Below are 10,346 nucleotides of genomic sequence, written 5' to 3'. Positions count from 1 at the left end.
GTTCGCGGCTCCCGCTCGGTGGAAAACCAATCAGGAGCCTCGACTGGACAGGTAAGAACTGTTTACTCACCAAGAACTAAAGAGTATATTAATGTATGTATTATTGCAGTTGTAAAATCGTCTCATCTGCTGCAGGACGTTTGTATGTAACGACTCTTGTTGCTGAAGCTAATGCTATGCTAGCAGAACGTCTTCTTGTAATTCCTCGTTTGCTCAACCATGAATATTTAGTCCTAATTTACATTTTAAAAGGCGTTTAAATTAAACAAAACAAACAAGTGTCGAGGAGATAAAAACGTTCAAATGAATCTGACTTGAATTGAAGTTGTTAGAAGTCATTGATTTGCTGAGTCATTGATTTGCTGAGTCATTGATTTGCTGAGTCATGACTGGCTGTTTATTAATAGAACCCGTTAATGAGTCCGTTTTATTTCTCTAATCAGGCCTGTGATTACGGAGCGGAAGGTCAATCATGATGTCGCCTAACGACCGGGCCCTCGAGGACCTTTTGTACAGCAGTGACCTTGGAGACGAAGGGGAGGAGCCGGAGCTGGAGCTGGGCGGGGGCCCAGAGGCGCTGGAGGAAAGCGCCGCCGTAGACAATGTGAGCGTGGAAGAAACACCCGCCGCCTTTAAGAAACGCACTGATGCTACACTCTGAAAGTACTCGAAAGTACTCTAAAGTACTCGATTAAAGCGTCACGTCTGCGTTCAGGTTTTATTGAAAAGAACCGCTCACTCAATGAATGAGCGGCTAATCGCGTTAGCATGCACCATGAGTCACTTTAAGCTTTCATTCGGTTTCTTGTGTTCACTTTAGTTTTGATCCCTTTTTTTAAAGGTTTGATTCCTTCCCTTTAAGATGAAACTGATTCCTCTGTGGGACCTTTGACCTTTTCCAGAAGGAAATCAGACGTATTTCAGCTTCTTAAGCGATTCTTTAAACACGCATCTGGTTAGAAACTGGATTAAACACCCTCATCTGAGGCTGGTTTTTTCCCCCAAAGGGTCCAACAGCTGTGTCCATCCAGGAGCCAATGATCTGCGGCGACTGTGGCGAGCAGGTGTGTGACCGCTTCTTCCTATTGGCTGCAGGCCGGGTGTGGCACAGCGTCTGCCTCCGCTGCAGCCAATGCCAGTGCGAGCTGCAGAGTCACCCGTCGCTTTACTGGAGGGACGGAAACATCTACTGCCAGCAGGACTACTGCAGGTCCAAACGGGCTCCTGTTTGTTTCTACGCTTATTTAATAAATAATGTCTTAGAATAATCTCATTTTAATCCTTGTATATTTAATAATCTGGTGTCCTTGGTGCTTGGCTCAGATTTCACCTGACGTTTTTATAACTTCTCTTATTGGACAGGTTGTTTGGAGGCGGGCACTGCGCGCGCTGCTGCCAGCCAATCCCGGCTTCTGCTTTGGTCATGAGGTCTGGTGAGCTGACCTTCCATCCTCACTGCTTCTACTGCCAGGTCAGAGAAACACTTTTTTTCAAATTGAGTAAATAAATTGGACTTTTATTTATATATATATATATATATATATATTTAGCTCATAGCTAACATACACAGTGGCTCGGCTACGAGCTAGCATTGAGCTAAAAACAGGAAATGTAATTTACTGTTTAATAACGAGGCTGTCTATATTAATGTTAATGTCTCTATTCAGAAGGACAGTGTTGTCTACTTCTCTCTTCAGTGTTGCTGTCGCCACCTTGTGGTGAGGATGAGGCACTGAAACATGGTCTCTCGTACGTGTTTCTGCAGGAGTGTGATGTGAAGCTGATTCCAGGGAACCTCTACTGCATGCAAGGTCCGAACCTCTACTGTCAGTCCCATTACCATGACAACGGTAGCGTCCCGCTGTCATGTGACCTCCAGCCGAAAGCGTGTCTGAAAGACGGTGTGTGTGTGTGAGAACAATGTCAAGTTGTTCTGTATATTTTATTAGCTGATAAAAACCAACATAAGGTCCTTAAAAAAAACTGGATTGAAAATATTCATCTGTGTTCTGGTCTTCAGCTCATAAAACAGCCCTGAACACGGATCAGGACCAGGTCTCGGATGAAGGGGAGGAGTCTGTGAGCAGTCCAGAGCCACGACTGGACGACCGGATGACTGGTGGGGGGATTCGTAGGCGGACCAAACGAATCAGAACGTGTTTCCGCAGCGAGCAGCTCAGAGTGCTGGAGTCGTACTTCGGCCAGAAGCACAACCCCGACGGAAAAGACTGGACCTGCCTCACTCACAGGACCGGCCTGCCCAAGAGGGTCCTGCAGGTACGCCGGCGTGGGCCAAAGTACCTGTTCGCTCGCAGTACACGGGAAGTCAGAGTACATGCTGTTCGCTCGCAGTACACGGGAAGTCAGAGTACATGCTGTTCGCTCGCAGTACACAGGAAGTCAGAGTACATGCTGTTCGCTCGCAGTACACAGGAAGTCAGAGTACATCCTGTACAGCGTTTTCACAAATGAAAATGCTGTCATCTCCTCGTCTCCATGTTGACAGGAAGTAGAATGACATTTATTAGTCTACAAAACATTTCTGGAGGCTTAGCAAAATACATTTTTTTAAATGTGGCAGTAAAACGTACAACATTAAACGTGTTCAGAAGCCCGGAGAGACCAGGGGCTGTTTAAACATTCCTGCACAGCCGTTTAAAGTGGGCGTCTCCCTGTAGCTTCTGAGCTAGGATTGTTAGCATGCGCCCTCCTAAACAGGGAGCATGCTAATGCTAGCGCCGTTAGCTGGGATGAATTTATCTTTGTCTTCATGTCACACAGGTGTGGTTTCAAAACGCCCGGGCCAAACTGAGACGCTCCCTCACCACGGAGGACTCTCGGGACAATTCTCCCTTTGCCGTAACCTTGGCGACCGGCGCCCCATCCTCTTCCTGCTCCCTACAGGACCAATCACAGCCCTTCCCCACCAGCACCATAGACCAGCTGGAGCTCTCCCTGCTCACAGCCCTGCCCGGCGACCCGCAGAGTTCTGCCGTCAGCCTGCCTCATCAGCCCCCCCAGCTCCCCTCCTTTTTCCTGGACTACGATTCCCAGAGTGCACCAGGGTGTGTCTCCTCTCTGGAGTGCTACGAAGACTTTGGAGAGGCAGGAAGAGGAGCAGAGGAAGATGTGGATCCTGGTCCTTCTTTTAGACCACATTACTGCTAGTTTTTACTCCCCCACTCTGAGAGGAAGTTGAGCTTTTCAAAATAAAAGATTATTAGTAGCAGCACCAGAAGATGAAAAAAAAAGTGTGAATATAGCAAATATTTCTGACATTCTGTGCATTCATATTTCACCCAATCACAGCACATCTAGTGGAATCACATGACTGTGTGTGAATAAACCCTCGGCTGTTAAAATTCATTTCCTCTTTGTGCCGTCATTTTATTGATGTTTTTTTACAAACTGAATATTTTTGCTAAGACAAAAGCGAAGCATTGCTGTGGATGTTTTATTTACACATTTAAAATATGCTCTTAACAATGACAAGAGGAGCACACCTCCCCTGCATTCCCCAAACCCTTTCTCCTAAACCGACCGTTCTTGCCGTGAAGTCGATCGTCCAATCACGTCGTTGCTGTCAGGTAAACTCCTCTGCGTCTGCCGGCTACTATTTCAGCGCTAACAAGCCTCCATCTCACTATGTCAGCTTCTGGGTCAAAGCCATCGCTGCACCCACACCTTTGTTCTCTCCATGTCATCCACCGCCACCACCAGCTCCGCCACATCTCCTCCCTCCTGATTGGATGACAGGAAAGAGTTTTCATTGCGTTCCATTCCGTCATCGCTCACCCGATTCAAAACGCCGTCGTTTGTCTTGAATGACATTCTTTCAGGTGTGTCGATGTTTTTCAGTATGAAGCTAATTCTCATTTTTACATCGTAATTTTACGTCTTTACTTTCATCAAAACAATAATATATAGTGCTGTACTTGTCTTGCAGTGAAGTAAAGTTTAATAAGCTTTATTTAAGTCCGTTTGACTTGAATTTACAGCGACGTTCTATTTCCGGCTCCGGTTTATGTGATTTAACGTGACTCGACACTCCTGAAGTGGGACTGCGTCACGACGCTGGGATTTACGAGCAGACTTGAATGCAGCACGTCAGATCTCGGTTGGGCTCTGCGGAACGCGGCCCGACACCGACACCGACACCGACACCGACCTTAGGGTCTCCCCGGACGGACCGAAATGATTTCCGTCGTCGCGTTTGTCCTTTTGTCCGCGGGACGCGCGGTTACCGGCGGTAAGTGAGCTTCCGGACGCGTTAACGTCACTCCGGCTAAGAAGAGGAAGTGAAAGTGACGTAAACGCGTGGCTGGCTGACATTTCCGTCTATAAACACTGAGCTGTGGAAGTTATATGAATGTCTGACATGAAAATAATCTTGTTAGATTGTTAGCACCTGCCTGTTAGCCTCCGTAGATCCAGGAAGCTACCTGAAGGGGCGGAGCTAGCCTCGCCAGAACCTCATCAAATGTGTCGAGTTCATTTCCCAGACTTGGAACCCGCGGCTGGAACGTCTGATGTTCCTACCTGGTCTGCCCGTCTGTCTTCCCGTCTGTCTGCCCGTCTGTCTGCCCGTCTGTCTAACCCGTCTGTCTGCCCGTCTGTCTAACCCGTCTGTCTGCCCGTCTGTCTAACCTGTCTGTCTGCCCGTCTGTCTGCCCGTCTGTCTAACCCGTCTGTCTGCCCGTCTGTCTGCCCGTCTGTCTTCCCCAGAGAGGCATTCCCTCTCCTACATCTACACGGCCTTCTCCAGGCCCGTCTCCCTCCCCGGCCTCCATGAATTCACCGCTCTGGGGCTGCTGGACGACCGGATCATCGACTACTTTGACAGCGAGACGCGGCGGAAGGTTCCCAAGCAGCTCTGGATGGAGGAGCGGCTGGACGCCAGTTACTGGGAGAGGGGGACCAAGTCCCGGCAGAGCAAGCAGGAGTGGTTCCGGGTCAACACCGACATCCTGATGAGCCGGATGAGACACAATGGCTCGGGTGAGGGCCGCGCCGCGCCGCGCCGCGCCGGGATCCGGGCGTGTCCTTCGTCCCGCCGCTCTTCACGTCCTCTGTGTCGTTTTCAGACCTTCACGTTCTCCAGTGGAAACACGGCTGCGAGGCCGACGTGCAGCCCGACGGCGCCGTGACGTTTCGCCGTGGCGTGGACATGTACAGCTACGACGGCGATGACTTCCTGTACTTCGACGACGCCAATAAAGACTGGGTCGCTCCGGTCGATGCCGCTCGGGAGACCAAGAGGAAGTGGGACGTTGTCCAGGTCCTAAAGGATTACACCGTCGGCTACCTGGAGAACGAATGCGTTCAGTGGCTGCAGGTGTTCCTCAACTATTCCCAGGAGCAGCTGCGATCGGCCCGTACGTACGAGCCGAGCCATGCTAGCTAGCTAGCTCGCTGCTTAGCTCGCTGCTTAGCGTGTAGTGTCGTTGCTTTCTGCTTGCAGCGCCACCAGAGGTGTACTTCTTTGCCAAGAAGAGCAGAGTGGAGACGAACCTCGTGCTAACGTGCCTAGCCACAGGTTTCTACCCGAGAAGCGTCGACCTGACCATCAGAATGGACGGCCGCGCTCTGACCAGGGAGGACGGCGTGGCGAGCTCGGGTGTCCGACCGAACGGAGACGGCACGTACCAGAAACGAGACCACGTGGAGATTCGGCGGAAGGACAAAGACGCCGAATACGTGTGCGAGCTGGTTCATGGCGCGTCCGGTTTACGTGTGGAGACGGCGTGGGGTAAGACAAGCTAACGTTAGCGGTAGCTCGGCTCACGCCGCGCTCTGGATGCTAAAGACATAGAGGACCTCTCCGGAGTTCAGCGTGAATGAATCTAAAAATAGGTGCCGTGACATTCCTCCCCTTTCCCTCATTCTTATTAGAAATAAACTCCCTGTGGAACGCCTTCCTTTTCTAAATAAATCTGTAATGGAGCTCGCATCAGGGAGCCTGGCGACTCGTCCCCCTGTGGATGTGGATCACCACAAGGTTCATGCTTAACAGTTTATTTTGTTCAGATTCAGGAATAGTTTTTGGACCTTTTTAAACTTGCAGGAAGTTTTTTTTTTTTATCCATTTTTTTTTAAATCCATTTAATCTCTTCTAATTTTGTACGTTTTCAAGGTGACGCGTTTTAAAAGCTTCTGTCGTCTGCCTCTAGACCGCAAAGTCCCGCAGGACGGAACTCCTCCTTGGGTCGTTGCCGCTGCTTCAGGCGCTTCAGTTGCGTTGCTTCTCCTCCTCGTCTTCCTCATCGTCTTCCTCTTCGTCCATCCTAAGTGGGTCCAGAAGAAACCCGTGGGCGGTGAGTTCTGTTCGGAGCTGCCCGGTTGACTCTTGGATCGGCTCAACTGGCTGTAATGTAGTCGTGCGGTTGTTTGAGAGGCGTAGATTCTGTTCCAGGCGGACGTTGTCCTGCTTCTGGGGACGGAGACATCTACTACGTCCCTCTATTAACGTCTCCCGCTGCTCGTGTGATCTCACGAAAGGTAATCTGTGTGTTTGCAGCCGGCGCCGTTGACCCGAGCAGCACGAACACGCCGCTGAGAAAAGGTGAGTGCTTCCTGTTGGTTCGAGGCCTCCGCCCTACGGGAGCTCGGAAGGGCCAAATACACAGAACGACGGGACGTTGTGTGTTTATGTCGAGTCCTAATTCGTTCTCCTCTTCCAGTTTCTGACCCATCTCTCAGCCGCTCGGATTCTGGTGTCGGATGTAAGTATCTTTATCAAGTGAATGACATGAACTGGAAAAACAAACACTTTTCTTTATCTCTGCAGCGAGGAGCAGCAGCCAGGGATCCAGAGCCGACTCCCAAGCTGCCTTGTTGAACGAACGGGAGCAACGGTGAAGTCTCTGCAGACGATGTGCTAGCCGCGGGTTCTAGCTGCGGGTTCTAGCTGCGGGTTCTAGCTGCGGGTTCTAGCTGCGGGTTCTAGCTGCGGGTTCTAGCCGCGGGTTCTAGCTGCGGGTGCTAGCTGCGGGTGCTAGCTAGAATCGACATTCAACTGGGTCTTTATTCAAATGCTTTTCTTCACTGTCTGGGCCAAAATCAGCTCGTAAAAGACGGAAAACTTTTTTTAGAAACCTGAAAATCAGAGTTTGTGTTTGAATAAAGCTCTAAACTCTGATTGGGCACTTTGAGGACCGCCCCATTGTCTTCCAGCGAGCTGCCCAATGGGGGGGCGGGGCCTTATTCTGAAGCTGGAACTGATGGCGGTTTCTTCTTTTGCAGTTTCGTTGCCATCAATCATTCCATGATTGTTCATTTTATTTACTGTTTAACAACTGTCTGAAAATAACCTTGTTTCATTGATGCAAGTTTTGTAAAGCCTTTGGGTGTAAAAAAATAATAAACGACGGAACGGAAAGAAACTGTTGCTTGCCTCACTTCATAGAACTTGAACTTCTAAATCAATCTTTAATTGAAAGATAATTGCAGCCTTTATATTTAATAATCTACTATTTACTATTTAACTTTCAAGACTTTATTATTTAGGTAAACAATCACATAAACCAATAGCCTACAATAAAGATAAAGAGCTGCGTCACAGCTCTCTCCTATGACGTGTGTGAAATGTACAGTACTAACAAGGCAGTGGTGGGCGGTCAGGGCCTGCAAGGCCTTCTCTGCTTGCCTAACATAACCAGAAATCAAGAATACATGATCATATTTATGATAAAATCAATTTAATTTTATGTATATATATATGTATATTCTTCACATTCATGTCATATTATATTCGTGATGTATTTTTAGGTGAGAGTTTTTATCCAATCAGAATTCAGCTAGCTTGTGTTGCCAGGCGGATTTCATAGTACCAGTGGCAAATACTATCCATCCGAGACCTTCAGAATCAGCGCTGCTTGCCGTCCGTGTTGTGTGAGTGAACGGCGTTGAGTTGAGTTGATAGACCGTTGCGATAGCCAATCAGATCACGAGTTGGTGAAACAAGTCCTTCCTGCATGTCTCACGTTACAAGTCAATAACGTGTCCTGTGATTGGCTCTTAGAGTTGATAGACAGTTGCGATAGCCAATCAGATCACGAGTTGGTGAAAGTAAGGCCTTCCTGCCTGTGATTGGATATTCCGTGTGAGAGGGCAGCGCTATGCATATTGCGTCATCAACTAATGCACACCTGTGAGGGGCGACCACAACTATTCCTGCGTTTTTAACCCACAATGGGCAAAGGAGGGGAAAGTGTGGATTTGGTTGTGGATATTCTTGAAAGGCCATTTTCAAGACGGACCTTTACAGAGAAGCCGACGTCGTCCAACTCCGGAGCTAGCTAACCTGTCCCAGGTGGGGAGAGGATTTGTACGCCACTTCCAGGCTTCAAACTTCTGGCTTACAGCTTCCGAGAGTCGCTGCAAATTGTTCTGCTGGGAATGCCTTTTGTTTGCAAGGGATCGATTTAATGTTTGGAGCAACACTGGATTTAGGAACTTTAAAGAAGGAGAATGGATTTTGTTTTCAAACGGGACAGCTGTTTTGGTGAGTACCAACATTTTATTTATTTAACATGATAACGACATAAAATCACAGATATACTGTAAATGCAATGTGTGTAAATAATGTGGCGCTGGTGCAGCTGTGTGATTGTAGTGGAAGTACACAACGAGAAACATGTGGCCGTTGTGTTGCAGTCTTATATTAAACTGCAAGTGTGCAATTTAAAGCCTGCCTATATTCTTGGTGGACTTTAAAACGTTTTGGACAAATAATGTTAAATTCCCTTTTATTTATAACTTTGATAGTACCACGTATAGTGATAAGTTTTAATTGCTGATGCAGTTTATTGATTTTTAAATGCTCCGGAAAAATATCCCGTGTTGTACACGATTGAGGTGATGCAACACCCAGTAGTGCGTAAGTGTGTGTTTGTACATTATTTCTAAAGCCGTGGTGTCATAAATGATGGTATTATGAGGGGTATTTATTCAGGTCGGACTAAGTAGGACTTCACTGAAGGCCTAGGTGTAAAATGCACCGCCCGCCACTGTAATAAAGTAATATCTAGGTACTTCGACCCTTACATTCATTTATTTAACTGCCTTGTGTTGATAAATGTATTTTTATGAACTTTCATTCAAGTTGAATATATTTTTATCTTGTATTTTATTATTTAAAGTTATCTTTGACTGTCCAGCATTGCTCATTCTTTCCTGCTCGGGTAGAAATGGTACATTTAATGTAGTTAATTAAATCAAGTTAAATTAAATAACTCAAGTAAATGTCATGGTATATTGAGCGAACGTTTTATTTCTGAACTGTGTATCAAACTAGTAGCCCGTAGTACGGCGGCCGACACGGGACAAACGCACTTAAGCGAGAAAACGGCTCAATTACGTCTGCTTAGATTTTAGGAGGGAATCCATGTTTTCGCTGCTGATGACGTCACTGCCCACTTTAAAGTGGTTTGCGGAGTTTCTTTCCGGTCCAGCGGGTTCCTAAACTAACCCACAAACTAACCCACAAACTAACCCCTAAACTAACCCACAAACTAACCCCTAAACTAACCCACAAACCAGTACGAAGAGTTACTAAACTAACTATCATAACCCTAAACCCGACTCAGCCTGACCACAAGGGGGCACCCTCCCCCCACACACACATCCTTGTTAAAATGTCACGCGCATGACACGACTCCGCCGTATTTACGTTGTTTTAACAACACGAACCGCGTTAATTAATGCAGTTAAATATTATTCGGATCTGAAAACACACATTTTGCTGCTTCGTATCGAGACAGTTCTGTTCTGGGTTTAAAGCGGAAGCGGAAGCGGAAGCGGAAGCAACAGGAGTCTTTTGTTGATACTCCTGTCTTAGACAAAACTTGTGAATCATCTTGGTGTCATGTGACGATTCTTTCCTCCTCTGATTGGTTGCTTTTGGAGCAACTACATCCGGAAGTACCTGAGACCTCGCGCTGCTATCGGCCCTCCCCCCGCCTCTGATTGGACGAGCACCCTCGTCGCTGGGCTCTTATTGGCCTCGATCAGATTTGAATTCAGTGTGAAGATGAAGCTCCTTTTGACCTCGAGTCATTGGGATCGATCATCTGAACGGGTTCTACAAAGCCTGGGATTGTCAGAGCAACAGATAAATGTTCAATACATGTTTGGCTTATTGATTAGAAGGATTAACCAAACGTTAAACCAGCATTTCAATCCTTTTATTTACAAAGTTAATCACAAACACGGCCGGATGCGTCACCATTTCCCGGTGTCCCGGCAGGCTCAGCGGGTTTGACGTTATTGACGAGTCGTAGCTTCTCTGGCTGAGCTCCATTTGTCATTAATGTGTAACGTCACTCTTATTGATCACCATTATGGTC

General features: G+C 47.5%; 2 protein-coding genes across 3 annotated transcripts; both read left to right on the top strand.

Moving 5' to 3' along the window:
• The first annotated feature begins 472 nt into the window (after positions 1-472).
• Positions 473-3,342, top strand: LOC137903135 (LIM/homeobox protein Awh-like). Its single transcript, XM_068747270.1, has 6 exons — positions 473-604; positions 1,008-1,210; positions 1,363-1,471; positions 1,766-1,901; positions 2,033-2,277; positions 2,782-3,342. The coding sequence occupies exons 1-6, from the start codon at positions 473-475 to the stop codon at positions 3,166-3,168; spliced, it is 1,212 nt and encodes a 403-aa protein (XP_068603371.1). The 3' UTR covers positions 3,169-3,342.
• A 546-nt stretch (positions 3,343-3,888) lies between these two features.
• Positions 3,889-7,376, top strand: LOC137903134 (H-2 class I histocompatibility antigen, Q10 alpha chain-like). Of its 2 annotated transcripts, XM_068747269.1 has the most exons (8): positions 3,892-4,249; positions 4,726-4,998; positions 5,085-5,375; positions 5,462-5,749; positions 6,171-6,314; positions 6,518-6,562; positions 6,681-6,722; positions 6,788-7,376. In XM_068747269.1, the coding sequence occupies exons 1-8, from the start codon at positions 4,195-4,197 to the stop codon at positions 6,856-6,858; spliced, it is 1,209 nt and encodes a 402-aa protein (XP_068603370.1). In that variant the 5' UTR covers positions 3,892-4,194; the 3' UTR covers positions 6,859-7,376. The 2 variants fall into 2 exon arrangements, with proteins under 2 accessions (XP_068603369.1, XP_068603370.1); XM_068747268.1 differs by having other exon boundaries at positions 3,889-4,249; positions 6,681-7,376.
• Positions 7,377-10,346: the final 2,970 nt, after the last annotated feature.

This window comes from Brachionichthys hirsutus, chromosome 13 (genome assembly GCF_040956055.1).
Source record: "Brachionichthys hirsutus isolate HB-005 chromosome 13, CSIRO-AGI_Bhir_v1, whole genome shotgun sequence".
Lineage (NCBI taxonomy): Eukaryota > Metazoa > Chordata > Actinopteri > Lophiiformes > Brachionichthyidae > Brachionichthys > Brachionichthys hirsutus.
Note: the sequence above shows the minus strand (reverse complement) of the source record. Positions and strands in the feature narration are given on the sequence as shown.

Coding starts and splice junctions, on each gene's coding strand:
- LOC137903135 (XM_068747270.1), top strand. CDS start 473: ATGATGTCGCCTAACGACCGGGCCCTCGAGGACCTTTTGTACAGCAGT. Junction 1,902..2,032: donor GAAAGCGTGTCTGAAAGACG/GTGTGTGTGTGT, acceptor CTCATAAAACAG/CCCTGAACACGGATCAGGAC. Junction 2,278..2,781: donor TGCCCAAGAGGGTCCTGCAG/GTACGCCGGCGT, acceptor CATGTCACACAG/GTGTGGTTTCAAAACGCCCG.
- LOC137903134 (XM_068747268.1), top strand. CDS start 4,195: ATGATTTCCGTCGTCGCGTTTGTCCTTTTGTCCGCGGGACGCGCGGTT. Junction 4,250..4,725: donor GGGACGCGCGGTTACCGGCG/GTAAGTGAGCTT, acceptor TGTCTTCCCCAG/AGAGGCATTCCCTCTCCTAC. Junction 5,376..5,461: donor GGAGCAGCTGCGATCGGCCC/GTACGTACGAGC, acceptor TTCTGCTTGCAG/CGCCACCAGAGGTGTACTTC.